The sequence below is a fragment of the Sinocyclocheilus grahami genome, unplaced genomic scaffold, assembly GCF_001515645.1.
Source record: "Sinocyclocheilus grahami isolate Dianchi unplaced genomic scaffold, SAMN03320097.WGS_v1.1 scaffold131.1, whole genome shotgun sequence".
In the NCBI taxonomy this organism is placed as follows: domain Eukaryota; kingdom Metazoa; phylum Chordata; class Actinopteri; order Cypriniformes; family Cyprinidae; genus Sinocyclocheilus; species Sinocyclocheilus grahami.
The window spans coordinates 2,233,126-2,256,178 of NW_015505310.1; the positions used below are offsets into that span (position 1 = coordinate 2,233,126).

Below are 23,053 nucleotides of genomic sequence, written 5' to 3' on the forward strand. Positions count from 1 at the left end.
ACATTCAGTACTATTCAAGATTCAGCACAAAACTATTCTTGCAGGACATACAGTTTGCCTATACAATATATTCACCTTACTCAGTTGCAATTACTATACTTTTTTTTTTTTACAGAATTACAAAATTGTTTACTCAATGCAATATACCTTTTTCTGTAGTGTTCTGGATGCTGTGTTCTTCATTTTTCTCTGTAGTGTCTAATGAATGCTCTGTAGTGTTTTCTTTATTGACTCGTGTGTGTGTGTGTGATCTGAGAGCACTGTTTGATTTCGAGTGCAAGTGAAATGGTTTTGCAGTGATTGTTTGATTTTGATGGAAGAGTCAGAGGTTTCGTGAATTCAGTTTGAGAGTATTTGGATTTGTGTTTAAGGTTTTGAGAAAATGAGTGATGGTTTCGAGAAATGTGTTTTAGCAATTCAGAAAAACTGCAAAAAAAAGTCAGGTGGATGCAACTGTCCTGATGATATAATTAAGAAAAAAGTCTCATTATGAGAATGAACTAATCAAAAAGAAAACATTATTATGTAGTTTGGCATATGATTCATATTTAAAAAAGCAGTGAAGCAGTTTTATTAAAATATTATTATTTAAAACATTTTTGTACATCAAATTAAAGTCATGTGGTGCAAACAATTTTCAAAAAAGTAATAAATAATAATAATATAAATATGTTATAAAAGAAAAGACCCATACATACCCTAATGACTGTGAAAAAATAATAATAATTTGACCATTTTATGACATGGCAAGGTTAGTTCAGTCATGTGGTGCGACTGCCCAAGAACGCAATAATATTTGTACAAATGTTTGTTCCTTGAAACATGTTCTATTTTTTTTCATAATAAGATGGTTACACTCACATCTATTCAAGGAAAATACGTTCCTCCTTTTTAACTTGGTTACACCACTACATGACAACTTCTGTTGAAAATGGCACACTTGGTACAGTTGTTTTAAACTAGATTTATGTTTTTCATTGTCCTCTCCTCATATTCTTATTTTCCATTGACCCGAGTACTTCAGTGACTGGTGACTAATGTGTAACATGCAGCCAGATGCTAAAATTAATATACAGAGTCAAGTGAGCCTTTTAAATCAGCAACCTCTGTATCACCTGATTCAGTTTATAAGTAGCCAGAATACTAGCAGAAAATGTACACCCGTTGTTACGTGTGATTTTGTTAGTAGAGCATTCAGTCTCGAATCCCTGATCACATTTTATACTTAAAGAGAAACCTCAGAGTGTCTGTAGAAGCAGCTAGAAAATAAGTCCTGAGGACAAGAATGAATGCATTTGTTTTCCCATTCATACCTAACTTCCTCTTGTCTCTGGTTTTAGTCAAGTGCCAAAACACTACAGACCCAAATTCCGACTCCCAGCTTTCCTTAAGAGAATGAGTTTTTCCAGGCACCCTGAAGAGAGGATTGTTCCCACCTGCAATGTGTGAGTCTTCATCCTACTGCAATGATCGACAGCAGTTCAAAATGGCATTTTATATGCAGTTTAAAAGATTAAAAAGATAGTTCCCCCAAAATGGAAATTCTGTCATTTACTTACCCTCAGGTTGCTCAGCTGAAACAAAATGTAACAATATATAGTAAGTAAATGATGGCTGAAATGTCATTGTTTTGAGTGAACTATCACTTTAATAACGTAAAACGAATTAGTCGGGGATCATAATACTATCATGTACACAAATATTTTAACAACTGAACATTTTTCAATTTCACTAACTTTTACCTTTGTCTCTCAACACAGACAAATGATGTCATGGCGAAGGCTTTCATTGGAAGAGATTTTGTGAAAAGTGGAACGGACACCATAAACAAAGGATTAACAATAGAAACAATAGACTTTCCGTATGTTTTGCTGCTGTCATTAAAAGTATATGCCATGTACTAATTACGCCTGGCATACTGAAAATACAGGAGCAACAGTCGGTCCTGGACAAGGTTGTTTAAACAAACCCAATCCCCAATCTCCATGTGCTTCTGCGACTGCATTTTCCATTTGAATAGCCACAAGTCTGAATCCCATCTGAGGGGAACTTCTCATTAGATATTCCACCCTTAATCTGTCCCAGCTGCTGAGGCCGGATTTGTTTCAGCTGTCCCGAGAGAGAGAGGGTCCCAGATGCGATACAAGACTTTCTAAGCAGATGGCATCTTCCCCATGAAACATCACCCCCATGTCTCAAATGGACTCTTTTAAGTTATTATAAGCTTTGTTATTTATAGAATTTATAAATGATTGTAAATTAAAATTTCTGATTGCTAAATGTTGTTGGTTTCTTTTTAAACAGCACATGTTGACATCCTGTTTTACATGGCTGTCTAGAGCAGGGCGCTTCACACTTTTGAATACCAAGGACCCCAATGACATTCCCCCTCTGATGAACCTCCGTCTCGTTTTTTAATATAAAGACACATTTGTGAGATAAATGCCATTATAAAGAAAATGTTGTTTTCAAAAAATAACAATGAAAAAGAAAGAATAAAATAAATGCAATACCATGACTTTTACTAGTCTTTGAGAAGGCAAATGAAAAATTATGATATGAAATTAAATTCAATAAACATGTTAAAAATTATTGCAATATAAATTTATGCCAAAATAAAAATCCTTTCATTTCACTTGATGAGCTCATTTAACAAGCAGTTTTAAAAAATATATATTTTTAAAGGCCATTTAATGTGCATTCAGTGACTTGATGATGATTGACATCATAGGGTAAGTGATTTAAATAAAACAACTTCCATCTTCAACTAGATAAACGGGTTGATTACATACAAAATACAAAAGTATATTCCATACTGTTGGCATATGGTGATATTCACTGGTCTGCAACAAACCAAAACCCCAAAGAATGGAATCACTCAGCCGTGTCAATGGATTATATATGCCTTTTTCATTAAACATCTGTCATCTTTTATGTAGAATTTCTGAAAGAGTTTTGACTATTTTGGTTTCTCATATTACAATTAGCAAATACAGTGTCTTTATAAACACACCTGCGTGTGCCATTTTCTGAGAAAATCTATAATGTTGCAGAGAAATAGTCATTTGCTAAACTCAAGCAATATAGAACTGCAGTAAATGATACAGAAATAAACTGGAAAAAAAGACATTTCAAAAGAATTCCATGACGTGAATTCATGGAAAGTGAAAGAATAATATGATACTGTAGGCTTATCTTTATTTTTCCTCAGAAGGCTTTACGAGCAGATAGCTTAGCCAAAACCGATTAGTAAGCTGTTATCATATCTGACAACAGATTCTTCTACTACAGAAATCTCAATGTGCTATAAAATGACTATCCTTGAGTCAATTCACCAGTCTCCGTCTGTGCTGCTGCTTTACAGGCTCCTCGTGTATATAATGTAGATCAAACAGATAACTGCTGATTTATGAGTCTCACTAACAGTTGATCAGAAGTCAAACAGAAATTTGTCTCACAGTTTCAATAAAGAGTGTCAACTAGTTTCACTTACACTTATGCAAACCTGTTTTGAGAGAAATATTGGATTAAGCTTTGACCTGTTTTGACAAGTCCTGCAAAGGTTTCACGTGTAAAATTATACAGCTTAATTTGACAGTTATAACTTAAGGCTCTATCCTGAGGTTTACTATTCTTGAGAAGACAACCTAATAAAAGCTATAGCTTCCTGAATGTTTATTATGTTTACATTACAAAGTCAAGAGAGATTACTATGAAAAAACTAGGAAAATTAAAAATGTTTGTGTATATATGTATATACATATATCATATCCCTATGTGTGTGTGTGTGTGTGTGTGTGTGTGTATCTATATACAGTATAGCAGAAGACTGGTGCAAAGTTATTTTCTCTGATGAAGCTCCCCTCCAACTGTTTGGGACATCTGGAAAATCGATTGTTCGGAGAAGAAAAGGTGAACGCTACCATGAGTCCTGTGTTGTGCCAACAGTGAAGCATCCTGACACCATCCATGTGTGGGGTTGCTTTTCAACCAAGGGAGTGGGCTCTCTTAAATTCTGCCCAGCAACACTGCCTTGAATAAATAATGGTATCAAAACGTTCTGCAAGAGCGACTTCTCCCAACGATCCATGAGCAATTTGGTGATGATCCATTTATTTTCCAGCATGATGGAGCACCATCACAAAGCAAGAGTGATAAAGAAGTGGCTCGAAGATCATTACATTGAAATTTTGGATCCGTGGCCAGGCAACTCCCCAGATCTCAATCCCATAGAGAACCTGTGGTCTGTCGTCAAAAGGCGAGTGGACAAACAGAAGCCCACAAATTGTGATGAACTAAGAAGGCAAGAATGGATTGCCATCAGTCAGGATTTGGCCCAGAAGCTGATATCCAGCATGCCAGAATGAATTGCAGAGGTTATGAAGAACAAGGGTCAACACTGTAAATATTGACTCATTATATTCTTTTGCCAAAAAAGCCTTTAAAACTTATGATATGCTTATCATTGTTTTTCAGTATACCATAGAAATGTGGAAAAATAATCTACAAATACTGAAGCAGCAAACTTTGCAAAACACTACATTTTTGTCACTGCCAAAACTTTTGGCTACGACTGTACACACACACACACACACACACATACACACACACACACATACACACACACACACATACACACACACACACATACACACACACACACATACACACACACACACATACACACACACACACATACACACACACACACATACACACACACACACATACACACACACACACATACACACACACACACATACACACACACACACATACACACACACACACATACACACACACACACATACACACACACACACATACACACACACACAGTGATAGTACGAAGGGTCACTAGCCTGTGCATTTATTTGATGAAACATACAGTAAAAACAGTAATATTGTGAAATATTATTACAATAACAATCATACAATATTACTGTTTTTACTCTATGTTTCATCAAATAAATGTTGATAAGAAACTTTTAAAAATATTAAAAAAATGTCCATTCTTATTCCAAACTTTGACCATATACAGTATATTAAGTAGAAAAGAATTAAAAATAAAATAAGAATAGTCGATATAATTTTTTTGGTAATAAGACACTTTTATTGATTTTACTGATTTGGACCAACATGCTAGATTTCTATACAGTGTGAATGGTAAAGCTAGCTCTGAATCAATCAGGCTGGCTCCACTGAGCTAAAACATATACACAGGGAATGGTTGCACCCTTAAAAGCATAACTCACGCACAGACATTCACCCAAGGCTGATGTAGCGTCGTGTCAATTACAATGACTACCGGTACAGGTACACTGATGATATGATTTCATACACGGTGCGTATCCGCACCCCATTAAATTCAAATGAGAACCTCTTTTTTTTTAGAAGACAGAAAACAAAATGTAAACCAAACCAATAAATACCCCCATCCAGCTTCCGTTACGTGACATCTTTCCGAAGCTCTGTGATGTGAGAAAGCATTGGCACAGACAAATCTAATTTTCCCTGTAAAATTTCAAACTATCCAAAAGCAGAAAGCAAAGGGTGTTACTGTGCTGGATGAGTCAGTCGATTCAGTGGAGTTTACCTTCCATTCCAACTAAATGCTGCTGGATTTAGTAGGGGAAATTTGGCATTTCAACATTTTGCTTGGATTCGGGGCGCTAATGTCATGTGTTCCTACTCACAATTCCTCGACGTCACAAATAGCTAGTCTTGACTCGTATCTGGCATTATGTGAAGCAACTTTACAAATAGTTTATCTGTACAGTGACCCTCGAGAGATTTTCACAGAGATGTACGCTACCAGTTTGAACTCTAAAGTGGTTTCAAGGACAGATGTTTGACAGCAATTATGAAACATTTACATCTTCCTTTCTTGAAAAAGTGCATTAAGGATTCACACAAAATACATTTCAAATAAATTGATATACTACACAATCTGTGTCCCCCTGGTCAGTGCACTACAATTGACTGGCCCAAAGAGCAGCTGTAGACATGAGTGGGTTCCTACACAAGGCAAACACTATAATGCTGCATAATGCTAATTCTTAAAAGTGAACTACAGTTATTTTTTGAAGGAATGTCCCATCTTTGCATTTCTAAAATTAAAGCCTGTTTGGAAGCGACAGCTGATATTTACAATAGAATTGGACTGTTTGATGAATCAGTGTGGAAACTGCTAGCGTGCAAATGAATTATTCTAATCAATTAAAAATGAATGACCAAGTTTAGATGCATGATTTGATCCTGTCACGTCCATAGTCTTCCGACTATCTGCAATACACTAAATGCCCTAATTTAGTTAAAGAATAAGAAACATTACACCAAAGAAAGAGAATCCTTTCTTGTTATCAGGTTGTTTGCACAAGCTGTTTGCTTTCATTGTGAACAGGAAATTCTAAAGAAAAAAATATGCTGTAAACATTCAATAAACCGTGTAATTAAGACATGAACTGTACATAAACAGATTTTTTTTAAATCACACATAATTTGGAAAGGTTTTAAGGGATCTGAAATGACACATTTACACAAACTCACTTGGCCTGAAACTTAAAATTTCAAGTTTTGTCACAGCAAGAAAAAGGCTAAAATAAATTGATTTCATGAAGTGCATTGAGTCAGAAAAAAACGTACGCATTCACATAATCTTGTGCACAGTAGACAGCAGGATTGAGATGATACTTTTAAAAATGGCTAACATGCATGTTTTCCGTATTTTGTGGGTTATTAGTAGTCTGAATTGCCCTCTTTCTTTTGAAATCCTGCTTTTTATGGCAAAATTATAGAATTTATTGTCTGAATCTGTTTTAGTGCTCATCCTTGTATACAAAAATACAAAACAAAGAAAAAAATCTACCTCTCTACATTTTCAAAAAGTATATATGTTGGACATAGTCTACATCTATGTTGATTTTTGCCCTTTACTTTTCGAATTTTTAAGATTTTTGGCAATTTTGTTACTAAAGTATACTATTTTACAATTGAAATCGATGTAACACTGATTCCAACCAGTTACTAAAGTCAGATGGGAAGGCCAAATATCCAATCTGAAAACACAACTGGAAGCTAACCAAGAGGAAGCAACACAACAAGCATGTGGTGTAGATGATGCTGTAAATCAGATGTGAGCTATTAACAGGAACATCCGCCCTCAGTAGTTGGAGGCTCCTGTGGTTTGTCCAATTTAATGTCAATCACTGGAGATTGCTGTTAAGGAATAAAAACTTCAATACATCAAGAATTTACATCAGACAATGAATGTGAACATAACATAAAAAATCAACTACAAGCTATTTCTTTTCTTTTTTTGTGGGAGACTGGCTATAGTTAAGACTTAGCCTATCTGTAATGCTTTATTTTAAAATAAGATTTATATTTAATATTAAATTTAATGATCATTTATCAAACGAATTATTCTTATACCTATGCACCTGCTCATTACATCTTTATATTCGGAATATAACTTGTAATGAGCAGGAACATAAGTACTGACCTCTCCCAACTGCAGCCATAAATGCTTCTGTATTGAATATTTTTGGCACCTTTATATCTACAGAAGGCTTTATACACAGCATAACATAATACAGAAAACACTGTTTTGGCATATTAGCAGATAAGAGCTGAATATTTTGACAGCACTTATTATTTTACACTTTTATTCGGTTTATTTATTGTGAGTTGACATCTGCCAGCAAAGTGAACGCGTGCCATCTAGTGGTCATCATCCGAAAAGCAAAATAACGCTTGTAGCCTTTCTTGGGAAATTTCTTTCCTTACCAACATAAAATAATTTCAAATTAATGTTAACTGGTGTTCCTGAGAGTTATGCGGGTTCAGGGGGGCTTTTATACTTGCTCAGTCATACCAGCTGCTCCCGTTACGCTGACTCTCAGAAATGTAATGTGCTCATGTTTGCATTCATGAACAAATGGCGAAGTGGTGAGTGGTCTGATGTGTGTAGTTTGGTTAATGGCGTCCGGTAAAATGATTTGTTTAATTAATTTGACTAAATCTGTCGCATTAAGCCTCATTCATATACATTTATCATATAAAACCAAATAAGAGCTTTAAACACAGTGAGGATAACGTTAGATCCTGAGCTGAGTGTTCTGTCTTTTTTCCACAAGAGAGATGTTTTGTTTTTGTCAGAGAACATAGTGTCTTTCCGACACACGGCGGTAAAGTTAGTTTGACATTCATTAGACATTTGGGTTTTTTGCCAATTAAACTCTTTGCAGCTTTTATGTTTTGAGCCCAAACTAACTCAGATAGACATAAATATATGCCCCTTTATGTTGCACAAGGCTTAATTTCTAGGAATAAAAAAAAAAAAATAATAATTAACCATTTAAATGAATTACACAATTTAACTACGTGACGTTATAATATAAAACCAATACTATAATGTTCGGGAAAACATACCTGTTATCGCACAAAGCTCCGTTTTTGGAATTACAATTTTATGTTTTTTATACTAATTTTACAACTTTTATGTATGCAATAATATAAATCCATTAAACGACAACACCATTTGATCTAAAGGTATCAAACAAACTGTCAAATATTCAGAATAGTATTCCCTATAATACACAAGTCTTGCTTTTCCAGATTATGCTTTTACTGTTTTTATATACAGTACTGAATCCATATTTGTCATGTTTTATATACTGTACCCACTTAAATTAATTCAACTCTGACACAGTTTGAGATAAATGTATCAAATCAACTAAAAATATCTAAATATTATTCAATTTAATGCACAAGGCTTGTTTTTTTCAGATGATGCCTTTACTGTTTTTATATACAGTACTGAATCCATATTTGTCATGTTTTATATACTGTACCCACTTAAATTAATTAAACTCTGACACAGTTTGAGATAAAGGTATCAAACCAACTGTAAAATATTCAAAATATTATTCCCTATAATGCACAAGGCTTGTTTTATTTCTGATTATGCCGTTACTGTTTTTATATACAGTACTGAATCCATATTTGTCATGTTTTATATACTGTACCCACTTAAATTAATTAAACTCTGACACAGTTTGAGATAAAGGTATCAAAACAACTATAAAAATAAGCAAAGCCGGTTGCAAATTCCAGTTCACAGGAACTTTAAAGTATTAATATGTACCTTTAGGGTACTAATATGCACAAGTTAATGTGAAAACAAAAAAAACCTTGTTGTACCTTTTTTTCCCTGAGATTATACATTTTTATTCAGCCATTTCACAAAGAAAATAACATTGATTGCCATTAAAGTGAAAGTGCTTTACCTAAACATGGGAGCGTGATACAAATGCTCATTTTAGAAGAACATTTCAGATGGAACGTAAGGGCTTTTGCATCTCTACTTTTCATATGCTTTCAATATACACAAATACTAATGGCATAATTTGAAAAATTAGCCCTGTGCATTATAGGGAATAATATTTTGAATATTTTACAGTTGATTTGATAACTTTATCTGTAACGGTGTCAGACTTTAATTTAAGTGGGTACAGTATATAAAACATATGAAAAATATGTATTCAGGACTGTATATAAAAACAGTAAAGGCATAATCTGAAAAAACAAGCCTTGTGCATTATAGGGAATAATATTATGACTATTTTACAGTTGATTTGATAGCTTTATCTCAAACGGTGTGAGAGTTTAATTAATCTAAGTGGGTACAGTATGTAAAACATGACAAATATGGATTCAGTACTGTATATAAAAACAATAAAGGCATAATCTGAAAAACCAAGCCTTGTGCATTATAGGGAATAATATTTTGAATATTTTACAGTTGGTTTGATACCTTTATCTCAAACTGTGTCAGAGTTTAATTAATTTAAGTGGATACAGTATATAAAGCATATGAAAAATATGGTTTCAGTGCTATGTATAAAAACAGTAAAGGCATAATCTGAGAAACCAAGCTTTGTGCATTGTAGGGAATAATATTCTGAATATTTTACAGTTGGTTTGATACCTTTTTATCTCAAACTGTGTCAGAGTTTAATTCATTTAAGTGGGTACAGTATATAAAGCATGACAAATATGGTTTCAGTACTATATATAAAAACAATAAAGGCATAATCAGGAAAACCAAGACTTGTGCATTATAGGGAATATTATTCTGAATATTTTACAGTTGGTTTCATACCTTTAGATCAAATGGTATTGTCGTTTAATGGATTTATATTATTGCATACATTAAAAGTTGTAAAATTTTTATTAAAAAAAAACATAAAATTGTAAAAAACTGAGAAAAAAACGGAGCTTTGTGCGATAACAGGTATGTTTTCCCAAACATTTTAGTATTGGTTTTATATTATAACGTCACGTAGTTAAATTGTTTAATTAATTTAAATGGTTAATTATTATTTTTTTAATTCCTAGAAATTAAGCCTTGTGCAACATAAAGGGCATATATTTATGTCTATCTGAGTTAGTTTGGGCTCAAAACATAAAAGCTGCAAAGAGTTTAATTGGCAAAAAACCCGAATGTCTAATGAATGTCAAACGTCAAACTAACTTTACCGCCGTTTCCGACACAATGTGTTTAACGTGCGTTAAAGGCTCGCCGTTTACTCTGGGTTCTACTGTGTATCATTTCCCAAAGTTCAATTAAGGTATACTGTATGAATATTAATTGGGTTACACAGACATTGCTCTGTAACCTCCTGAGAGCAAGTAACATAATGCATATTCATTAGTCATGACTTTATCCATAGTAGGTTTCTATATTTATTGAATTAATTTGCAAACACCCCAAAATGTTTCAGCCAATACGATCAAAACGTCACATAACTTTATTAATATTAACGATAAAAGACTTCATACTTGTATTGTGTAACACATAATACAGTTCCCCCCCAAAATGAAAATTCTGTTAGTAATTGCTCACCCTCATGTCATTCCAATCCCATAATAATTAATTAATCTTCGAAACACAAATAAAACATTTTCAATGAAACCTTTGAGATTTCTACCTCTGGGTTGCAATCCACGCAAGCAAAACTTTGCCACCTCAAAAAAGCTTAACCTGTGTGTATCTGCTTGACGTACGAGACCCAAGTACACTGAACTAACCCTTTAGTTTGCTTTAAAAATGTTCAACTTCAATTGTGAAGTTTGTAACTCAAAGGCAGAAGTGCTCCTAAACAATGAGTAGCCTTACCTGACTAAACTGAATGCAGGAAAATGTGTTAATTAACTATTATGCCCCTTTTTACAAGATATAAGTCTCGGGTTTCCCCAGAGAAGTTTCAGCTCAAAATACCCCACAGATCATTTATTATATCATTTTGAAAATCCCCATTTTGAGTGGAAGCAAAAACACTCTGTATCTTTAAATGCAAATGAGCTGCTGCTTCCCGCCCCCTTTTCCAGAATAGGGCTGTGCTTTTACAGCTGGTACCTCAGATACTCTGCCAAAAACATGTTTGGTTTTGATTATCATGTCTATCATGCTGAAATCATGCATTTTAAAGCCATATTAGTTTATAATTCTGATAGGCCTATACGGTTTTCAGAGCACACACATCTGAAGCAAGCACACAGAAAGCGGCTGTCACACAGCATGCGAGTACTAAACTAAACTAAAGTTGGATTTCATGTCTTACTGTGCTTAAACTGTCAAATACACACATAAGTTACAAAAACACAGTCGGTTATGTCTGTGAAGTTAAACAGCTGGGAAAGAAATTGCATGTTTATATTAGATCTGTGTATTAAGTAGGGCTGTCATCATTAACGAATGCGATTCATTTAACAATCCTTAACGCGCTAAAATAATTTTACGCAATTAACGCAAAATTACTGAAGCACAATTTCTATTCTGACCCTTTAACCCAATTTTGCTTCTATGCTTGCGATTAGATCATTTTAAGCTGCTAAACTCTGGGAAAGATTTCAGTCCAATGATCCAGTAAGCGAATGCATTCAAACAATCCGTCCAAAACAGCGTTAATATAAAGGAAACCAGGCTGATTAGATTACATCAGAGATTGCAAAGAGAACAGAGACTTGCGTTGCGTTTTAAGTGAATTATTCATTCCAGTGTGTTTCACTTTAAAACATGAGCTCTGTCATTCTTTGATTGTCTCTGAAGAGCGCGAGCCCTCACATGTCGCGTTGTGTGAAGTACAGGCTGAACGGGTTGTCAACACATCCCACCGCTGTATGGCCAGATGAGACGCAAACTATGTTTTCTCGACTGGATAACTAGTCTCGCTAGTAAAGTTTTGATGGATGAAGACTGCAATCAAGGTAAAGATGACTGCGGTGGCGTACAGGAGTCATACAGTAAGCACGTGTGAGTCTGTTATAATAAATGCATGTATGAGTGCTCGACGCACTGATCGCACATTGTATTTATGCACAGGCACAGATATTTCCATACATTCACGTTGTTTCCACACACATTCACGATAATATTTTGATTTGTCATGTTTGTTGCTGTGTTTAGTTATACGGAATGGATCCGTGTATATATGCAGTCAGCAGGCGATTGGTTTAGGGTTTTTTTTGGCATCTCCATGTGGTCCTGTTCGGTATCGCAACTTGGCTTCTCTAAAATGTAAAAAAGCTCTTTGCTGTTGCACTGTACACATACTATAAAATTCAGAAACCAGGCTGATTACATCAGAGATTGCAGAGAGAACAGAGACTCGCGTTGCGTTTTCAGTGAATTATTCATTCCGGTGTGTTTCGCTTTAAAACACAAGCTCTGTCATATTCTGTGATTGTCTCTGAAGAGCCCAAGCTCTCACACGTTGCGCTGTGTGAAGTACAGGCTGAACGGATTGTCAATACATCCCACCGCTGTTTGGCCAGATCAGACGCAAACTACGTTTTCTCGACTGGTTAACCAGTCTCGCTAGTAAAGTTTTGATGGATGAAGACTGCAATCAAGGTAAAGATGACTGCGGTGGCGTACAGGAGTCATACAGTAAGCACGTGTGAGTCTGTTATAATAAATGCATGTATGAGTGCTCGACGCACTGATCGCACATTGTATTTATGCACAGGCACAGATATTTCCATACATTCACGTTGTTTCCACACACATTCACGATAATGTTTTGATTTGTCATGTTTATGTTGCTGTGTTTAGTTATACGGAATGGATCCGAGTACTGTAGTAGATCTATGCAGTCACCAGGCAGTTGGTTGAGGGTTTTTTTCATCTCCATGTGGTCCTGTTCGGTATCGCAACTTGGCTTCTCTAAAATGTAAAAAAGCTCTTTGCTGTTGCACTGTACACATACTATAAAATTCAGATTTTTATTATGCTTTCATATGTGCTTATATGGGCTCCTTATATCATTTGGTTCTTTGGTGTCCTGATTTGTCATGTTTATGTTGCTGTGTTTAGTTATACGGAATGGATCCGAGTACTGTAGTAGATCTATGCAGTCACCAGGCAGTTGGTTGAGGGTTTTTTTCATCTCCATGTGGTCCTGTTCGGTATCGCAACTTGGCTTCTCTAAAATGTAAAAAAGCTCTTTGGAGTTGTACTGTACACATAATATCAAATTCACTTTCATATGTGCTTATAGGCTCCTTATATCATTTGGTTCTTTGGTGTCCTTTTAGAGTTTCTAAGTGTCTTTTTTTATTTATCTTGAAAAAAAACTTGTAGAAAATACAGATTTTTGAGAATCACCCTTCAATCTTTTGGTTTACTTTGCTGGATACAGCAAATTATGACAAAATAAACATTTGAAACAAGATAAATGGTCTATGCTTAATTTCATGAAGTGTGCAATTAATCGCGATTAATCACAGAAAAAGGATGTGATTAATTAGATAAAAAAATGTAATTGACTGACAGCCCTAGTATTAAGTGACAGCACCGTAATATACAATACCTATACTGCTGTCTATGCTGTAAATATGACCCAAAGAATAAAATTAAAACCGAAAATTACTCACTGCTCTGGACTGAATAACTTCCATAGCTGTAATAAGAAGATATTTCTTACTAGAATGCTGCTTCTAAATGCTCTAGTGTGAAGATAAATATGGTGTATTGTGTGGCTCACTCTGGGCGGGGTCTCTGCTAATATGGCAGTAACAGTTGTGGGCGGGGCTTGTAAAATATGACATCACATTTTACAGATTCTGTGAACGGCTTGTTCTGAGACACTGCTTATGATTCATGGGGATTAAAAAAGGAGCGGGTAGGTTTTTGATCATTATGGTGGTTGTGTACACACACTGCCAACACATTTATTTTCAAACAACGTAAACGTGAATTTTGCATATTAGGTGCCCTTTAAAAGTCGAGGAGCAAAGCTTACCAATGTAAAATTCTCAATGGTCAAGCGGTATTTTTGTTTGTTTCGTTTTTTTACATTTATGGTGGCTGGCTTAATGACTGGCTTGTACAACCTAAAAAGTTTAGATCTAGTAAAAACCATGTCTCACAACACTATATTTTCTATATAGTGTAGGATGCATCATATTATACTGGATCAATTTTAACTTTGTTTTATCGTGCCTCCAACTGGGAATGAAGGGTTTGGATACTGCATTTTAAAGTTGTCTCACCAGCATCAGGACACATGATCAGATTGCATTTCAAGCTGTAACATTCTCTTCAAATTATATTTATAGACATAACTGTATTTATTATGAAATTACCAAAAGTACCTCTACTACACACAAGTGGACCCAAATTTTATGCCTCTATTTTGTTCTCCATGTCTGTATGGATACTCAGTGCTGTAATATCTCTATGGCTCTTTGCTATTATGACTGCACACATGCAAACATACACCCCACGCATAGAACACAATATACACACTCTGCACCTGTAACAGGCCCAAAAAACAAACAAACCTTGTGTCATTCAAACTTACTGGACTGGAAATGTATCCTATTCTGCTGCAAAAATATTCACACAGATAATGAAGAGAGAAAAGTTTCTTGTTACCATAGCAATAGACTTCCCACTGCCACTAATAACAAGTGACTGAATGTGACAGAAAACGTAATGAGAGGAAAATAAATTAGCCTCAGAGTGGAACAAGGCCAATATTTGAATTTCATGGTGCAAATAACATGAAAGAGTAATCGAGAAGTATACCCACCAAAACCTCACCTTTGTAAATTAGACTTTACTCAGTCAAACAAATGAGACAGAATAAATTAATATTAGATATCAACCGACACAACTGTGCACTACAGATCTATAGGATCACTTAGAATAGTACAGCTCTATGCTGATACAGAACTGTTGTACAATGACTACGGCATACTTTAAGTACTTTGGAACTTTCTAATGTCAATTCAACTTTAAAAGGAAGGTGAAAACACAACTGTTAATGTCAAAGGCTGTGCATCCCATCCAGCTACAGGATTTTGGTGTAATCAGTCAGAAGATAGGCAAACTATGCAGATGTCAACATGGACAGGTTGTATTGCTGTACATGCACTTATTTTATATGCAAAGTAAAAGACCTAGTAAACATGGCCTACTTTGTAACAAAGATAAAAATGGTTACTGACAATCACCATGTGTTGTATGGTGAAGTATTAGCTGCTGAGATTAGTATTAATTTTTTTTTGTTTTTATGTAATATTTTTTATTATTATAAATTATGTAATTATTATTAGTTGATTGTTTACTCTTGTTCTATAAACAGTTTTCTTACCATGTTAATGAAACATTGTTTTAGGAAAGATATGAAGACATTAAAGGCATTTTAACGTCAAACAGTCACTTCCGGCGAAAATACCAGTCCATAATTCATAACAATGCTTCATCCAGTGAAAAAGTACACCCCCTGTCATCCTCTCACATCAAAATCCACCAACATATTTTAAATGTTTTGGACTGTCTTTGCTTGTAAACGGTGCTTGATCTGTGCATATTTCTCTTCTGATTCAGACAAGACAACTTTTTGAATGGAGAAATCAATATAATAGATAGATGACTTTTAGCCGGAAGCAACAGTTTGAGGTTAAAAACAACTTAATGATTAATTTGTTTATTAAGGCTTTTCATTTGACAAGATGTTAACTGATGGACTGGGGTGGATTACTTATCAGCTGTTTGGACTCTCATTCTGATGGCACACATTCACTGCAGTAGATCCAAGCAAGAGATGTAATGCTACATTTCTCCAAATGTGTTCTGCTAAAGGATGGGCTGAGGGTGAGTAAATCTTCAGAAAATGTTTATTTTTGGGGGCGAACTTCCTCAGGACAAGCCACTATCAACATCTATTTTAGAATGTCTTAGTGATGGTGCAGGTTATTTTATAAAAGAGGGGGTTTCTTAAGGCCACATATCCTTGCATGCATACTTGTACTTCCAAAAAAAAAAAAAAATAGTAACTGTAACTAGTATTATCTTACACAATTATCTGTAACAATTTACAATAAGATTTCATCTGTTACCATTAGTTAATTACATCTGTTAACTAACTATGAGGAAAAAAATCAAGCATTTATTTTATCTTAGTTAATGTTAATGTTATTTCGACATAGTAAAAAACAAAAAAAGTAGTATCCTTTAATATCATTTAATGGACCTGAGCTAACAGTTGTATTTAACAAAGAAAAATAAATACTGTAAAACAATGTTTTCATTCAAACATTTAATGCATTAACTAATGTTAACTAATGGGACTTTATTGTAAGGTGTTACCAGTTTGTCTTGTTTTAAAGGATGTCTCAAGGACATACTGTGTCAAGATACTGGACAACAAAACAGTAATCAGAGTTGGATACTTATGGAGGCTTATGACTTATGACAATCTGCTGTATCCTGCTGAGACCCTAATATTTAAGTGTTGCATTAGTCATAACAAATCTAAAAGGAAAGTAAAATGGAACAGAGAGGCTGTCCATCATTGAGCAATTACAAAGGTCTGTGACACACAGCGAATGTCAGTAAACTGTTTTATGACATTGGCTGACCTTGTGTCAGTATCTGGAGTCTGACTCGACTGATAATAGCCAGAGCTCTAAAGCCTGGGAAACTCTTGCAATACAACACAGAACTGTAACCTCATGCTGCCTGCACATGCACCTCAACTCCTTGCAAACTGCATTGTGTCTATATCAGTGATTCTCAGCTAGTGGTTTGTGATCCAAAAACGTGTGGCATAGGGTCACAGAAAAGAGGGGAAAACAATACTAAATGCAAATAAAAATGCAAATAACTGTAAAATTGTACTTGGACAAGAAAAAATTTGTATGCTTTAAAAAACCTTTCATAGTAAAGGCAAGACATAGTTCTTGTTTTTGATGTCAAAGGCTGTGTATCCAGTCACGGTAGTTTGGTGCAAATCCATCAGACAAATCTAGACATTAGACTGATGCAAACATGGAAGAGTCGTGTGACACAACCTGATCCTCAAAAATCATTAACAAAACTATGCAAGCCAAAACTCATTTTTGGCCACCTCATTCTAGAAATGTTAATTTTTGGTAATAAAATAAAACAAAAAAGAATATTCCTATAATGTTAGAAATCGGTTCCCAAAGAGAAACCTATATTAACGTTAGAGGAATATTTGGGTTCACATGCAATGTTTGGATTGTGCCAGAATGTGTGCAGCATGATATATTATTGCCTGAATGTTACATTATATACTAAATGTTAAAATTATTCATTTGAATGAATTTGAATGTTTGATTCTAGGATTTTTTTGTTTACTTCAATTAAATATTCAGTGAAAAATGTGTGTACTGAAGCAGGCCAGTTGAAAGCCACTCCTAATTGTGATTTGCATTTGATACTGATTTTGCATCCGTGCCAGAACGAGAAGCAGCTGTTCTTGTAATATGATGAGCCTCACTTCAACTTCTACCTGTATTTATGGTGCCTTGATCAGTTACAATGCTTAAAACTCCCAGGTAAAAATCTTTTATGACATAAAAGTCATAGTGTGTAGCACGCCCTCTTTTTCAAAACATGTTGTATCAACTATTTTTGTGACTTTAATAAGATTAAAGGGGTCATATGACACGATTTCATGTTTTCCTTTGTCTTTGGAGTGTTGCAAGCTGTTCGTGCATATATAAGATCCGTAAAGTCGCAAAGATTAAAGTCTCAAACCCAAAGAGATATTCTTTCTAAAAGTTAAGACTCGTCTATGCCTTCCTAAAACGCCTCATTCAAACACACCCCCACAAATCTACGTCACTGTGTGGGAATATTTGCATAACACTGGCCAAATGTATACACAACGAAAGAAGGCGTAACTTTTATTCTCGCTGTAGTATTGTTTCCACCGCTGTTATGTCGTGGAGACACTGTGTGTTTCCAAATATGGTAAGGGGCGTAACATTTCCGTCACACACATGAGGTATTCGGCCAATCACAACGCACTGGATAGCTGGCCAAACAGAGCACACCACACTTTTCAGAACAATGAGCTTTGTAAAAATCGACGCATTTCAGAAAGGCGGGGCAGAGAGGAACAACAATAATGTACGGTACATGGAAAATAATGTGTTTTTTTAACCTTAAACCACGTAAACATTGCATTACACAAAATAATGTTATTTTTAGCATCGTCATATGACCCCTTTGGTAAAAAATGCTACATAAAATCCTGTATGAGATAAAATAACAGTGAAGTAGTACTTATTGATGGCGCTGTGGGAGTACATAAGACAAAAAGAGCAGGGAAACAATGTGCTAGCGGTCATATGTAAGAGAACTGAAATTCAGTCAGTTCTTGCTGATTGATATATTATTAAATGTAAAGTAGAGTGCAGCAGAGTAACCTGATTACATACAGTAGTGCACTACATTTAGACATTGGATCTGAATAGTTGAATTGGTTTGGTTTTGAGCTCACTGAAAGGATACTGCCTTCTTTGCTTGTCTCCTGCATGCTCTCCATTCCTGGAAGGGCAGCTGCCACACGTCGAAACAGCTGCAGGAGAAAAGAGAATGCTGTTAGAGACTTCAGCTGTGACAGTAACCAGAACACTTCATACAAAAATGTTGTCTGTTAAGTCAGTGGGTAGCAAGATATGCTCTGCAACCATTTTAAAAAGTCATTTTAGAAGCAATTATGCAATTGGGTGAAAAATTTCGAAAAACAGGTTCAGCTGGTCACATGAATTTGCTGAGTTGACCAACAGAACACTGCTTGCTTTGAAATAGAGTATATAAGTAAATATCAGCATATTTTCTTGGTTATTTCCTTTATGTGGTATACTTTACATAGAGTCAAAAATACTTGGAATAGTCTTGCAACGGCCCTGTGTCATACTGTGCAGCCTTCTAGCAGCAAACATGAGCTGAACCATTTTTAAACCTGTAAAAAAGCGATTTGGAGCAAAGTGGACTTTCTCTGGTGCATTGAAGCAGACCTGCCCTGTTATATATAGTAATAGAAATGAAGATACCATGCAACTACTTCTTTTCAGAATCATAAATGTCACAGACTAAAACACCTGCTGACCTTTAAAGCGGACTCTGTGTAGAAGATGATAAAGGGACAGCAAAAAGCACTTAGTCTGGCTCTGCCTTCTAAAACTTGCGATGCATTGCTAGCATACCACTCCTAGCAGAGCAATTAATGGCCCACCACACACCTCCATTACAGCCATCCTCTATAAAGGGCTGTTCCCAGAAGCTATATGAGGCTATACCGCAATGATATATAGCCCCACTCACTCCCCATCATATCAAACAGGGCAGTTAGCTTATGCAGCCAACACCACCCCTCTCATTTCATGCCATCAATCACAGTGGACGAGCCACAGGGAAATGGGACATGCTGGACCATTAAGCAGAAAGGGTCAGAAAAAAAGACTCATTTTGTTAACTACCTTCAGGTCATTGTTTTTGACAGGAAAGACAGAGAGAGCCATAATCTAGCTGGGACAAAAACAAAAGAATTCAAAACCATTCCAATTAAGAAAAACACAGACAGGCCCATGCGTCCATGGCATACAGTGTCACATTTTTCATTTTACAAATCAGCTGTTAGCATAACAAAACTGTGTAATTGTTAGCTAACATATTTATGTACAACAACTTTTGCAATTTTATGTTCTCTCTCATTCATCTTTTTGTCTCTGTTTAGTTGCCTGTTCTTCAAAGCAATACTTGTGTTTTCTTGGGGATTCTAATACTAAATGGAGGACAATCTGTTTTATATAGAGCTACCTATAACCTAACCCTAATAGAAAACTTGCTACAGTTTTACAAAAAATACAAAAATAAAATTTTATTTCCTTAACATTTTGTACTGTTTTTACAAATGATGGTGTCCCCAACATAATGTTTTGGGAGGTTTGTTAGTTTTAGCTCACTTATGGGTACAAATTTGTCCTCAAAATACGGTTCAGTAGCTCCACACATGTAAACACACTTCACTGCATGTAAAATAACCACTTCATTGGTTTTCAAATTAAGACTGAGAAGAAAATGAATCACTTTATTATACTATACTAAAGTATGGACTTTTTCAAAACTGAAAATAAACAATGTTCTTGCTATGCATCTATAATGAAACTTAATATTATTAGCAATGAAACACTGGTATACAACAAATGACCCTATCATCATCATCATCAAAACTTGTTGAGCATTGTATTATTTACACAAGATTTCAATTTCATCCTGGAAAGGATCTGACACCCTGCAATTCTTCAATCAATGTTTGAGTCATTATTTTGTAATTACCTCTGCGAGGTAATCAGTTTAACTAATGTTGTTGTTATTGGAGAAATAAATAAGAAAATTTCAGTATTGATCGTAATCTCAGATGAATTCAGTTCCCTGCTCCAGGCAACACAAGTCTGCAAGCACATGCTCCAGTCAACCACACACACATACATGTGCAACAATGTAAAGGCTTGGATTTGAGAAATTATCTGTTTGTAATGGAGACTGGAACAAGTCAGCTCCACGTTTGGTGACAATAATATGTTGTGTCAGAGATTTAGAGTCTTTTAGTGTTGTCTTGTACTGTCAGTGTTAAGCTCCTGTGAAACAGTGATACATGGCTTTGAGAAGAATAAAGGCTTAGTGTCCAGTACAGCTGATGGAACAATGCACAATAACACAGCTTCTTAATTTTAAGAATGACAGGACTATAAGCCTCATGTGTTTTGTGTATGTTTCAAACTGTAATTGTAAAATGGAAAGTTCTGACTCTAAATTCTGATCGGAAGATTGTGTTCAAAGCAGTTGTAAAATAAACCTGACTGCACATTTTATATTAATAAAGTATGAATATAGGTTTATTAATATTAATAATTAACACTGTTGACTATTTTATAACATCACATCTCTATCTCTCCCACCTCAGTGCTTAGTCATCCTGAATCATGCTTTCAACTGCATCTCAGAAGAGGAATCAGAACAAACGCAGAGCATTTCTCATACCTACACGCTGTGGCCGCTCTTTCCACTGACAGAGTGAGGTGTTGAGGTAAAACTCACCTGTTTGACATTGTAGCCTGTCTTGGCACTGGTCTCGATAAACATCACACTCAGCTCCTTGGCCCGCTGCTCGCCTTCCTCAATCGTGATTTGCCTGTTAAAAGGTTGAAGATTTTTATTCATGAGTTTATTTATAAAATATTATTAAACTGTGATGACCCCTGCTGAAAAAACATGAATTTCCACTCTGGTTTAGTGATGGTCTGGATGATCTATCTTTTCTTTCTTTTAACAAATAAATTACATTTTCCCATCCAGTAGATATATTATACTCACATTTTCTACTCAATTATAGTTTTAGAGCTTAGAGAATGTATATTCGTAATAAAAATGCACTTAATTATACATATTTTAGACAGTGGAAAATCTTTCTTTAAAGAAAAAAATGTTGTTTTGGAGCGTAAATTTTTTTTTAGTTTTAGTTGTTTGTTTAGTTTTTTTTTTGCCTTTTTTGTATATTATATTCACCTTATTTTATATATCAAGGTCCCCTTGGATGTTTGCCGAGTCCCCCTAGTAGACCCCGGGCCCCTGGTTGAGAACCAGTGTAACATAGTATGTTTTAAAAGAGACAGATATTCGGGGGGAATATTTTTAAGAATCATTTCAAAAGCATCAAAATGGGTATATTTTAAACATGTGGCATTAACAGCTCAAGTAATTGGCTCAAAAACAATTGCGTCCAGAAAAGAGCGCAAAGATTGCAGATTTTATATCAGATTTTGTGCACCAGCTGAGCAACAGACATTTAGATGAATGACAATGGGCTGAAGAATATTTTCTCCAGACCTCCTTGGTCGAGAGACAAGCATACCAACGTCAAAAACACAACACATGCTGGTGAGCAGCTACTGAATACTGGTCTTGACAGGAGGGATTCCATGAAGAATAATGGCAAAGAGAGACCACATTACCAGGACTGCACATGCATAATCATTCTGCCAGTAATGGTGACCACTATCACGAAACTGCCCAGCCTTGACAGTAGCCCAACAAGATATATGAAAACAGCAGAGGCGGACAAAGTACTCAACTCCATTACTTGAGTGAAAGTACAGATACTGCTGGTCAAATATTACTCCATTACAAGTAAAAGTTGTAAAGACAGATTTTTACTTAAGTAAAAGTACAGCAGTACTTGCTTTTAAAAGTACTTAAGTACCAAAAGTAAATTTCCTTTTTTATGTCAATGCACTGTTTTATTGTTGTACGTAATACTTGCAATACTTCTGAAGCAACTTACAATACATTACACCTACTAGCTTGTAGTATCTTTGGAATAAAGCGCTTTTAGAACGTTAAAAACCTATGGGGGAAAAATTAACACCCTATACCCACCCCCACAAAAGCAGGATGGTAGTGATCTCGCACAGCTCTGACAGGGTGCCCACATCTATGTGTAGCCATTCATCCACATTTGAACAGAGTGGACAGTGAAATCCTGTAAATACAGAGTGATAAAAAAGAAAGAAAAATCAAACCTGCTTTAAAACCCAGCAACACAACTGTAGCTGTACAACTTTACAACAGCAACACTGCTTTAACAAAAAAGCAAAACAATCGCTCTCGCTGTACTTTGATGTCACACAGAATGGTTTGCAGTGCTGCTTCAGTCAAACACCT

At 35.3% G+C, this 23,053-nt stretch overlaps 1 protein-coding gene and 1 long non-coding RNA gene across 2 annotated transcripts in view; one reads left to right on the top strand and one right to left on the bottom strand.

The window, feature by feature from the left end:
* LOC107590683 (RING finger protein 223-like) overlaps positions 1 to 2,439 on the top strand; it is a 5,336-nt gene extending 2,897 nt beyond the window's left edge. The window contains exons 3-4 of the mRNA XM_016279584.1: positions 1,341 to 1,445; positions 1,761 to 2,439. Of these exons, the coding sequence (XP_016135070.1) occupies positions 1,341 to 1,445; positions 1,761 to 1,806 (151 nt within the window). The 3' untranslated portion in view covers positions 1,807 to 2,439. The remainder of the gene's footprint in view (positions 1 to 1,340; positions 1,446 to 1,760) is intronic.
* Positions 2,440 to 5,102: 2,663 nt separating this feature from the next.
* On the bottom strand, positions 5,103 to 21,524 carry LOC107590661 (uncharacterized). The gene is made up of 3 exons (XR_001609808.1): positions 21,431 to 21,524; positions 18,839 to 18,905; positions 5,103 to 7,208 (listed from the first exon to the last, which is right to left on the bottom strand). It is a non-coding gene; the product is annotated as an uncharacterized lncRNA (long non-coding RNA).
* Between the last annotated feature and the right edge of the window lie 1,529 nt (positions 21,525 to 23,053).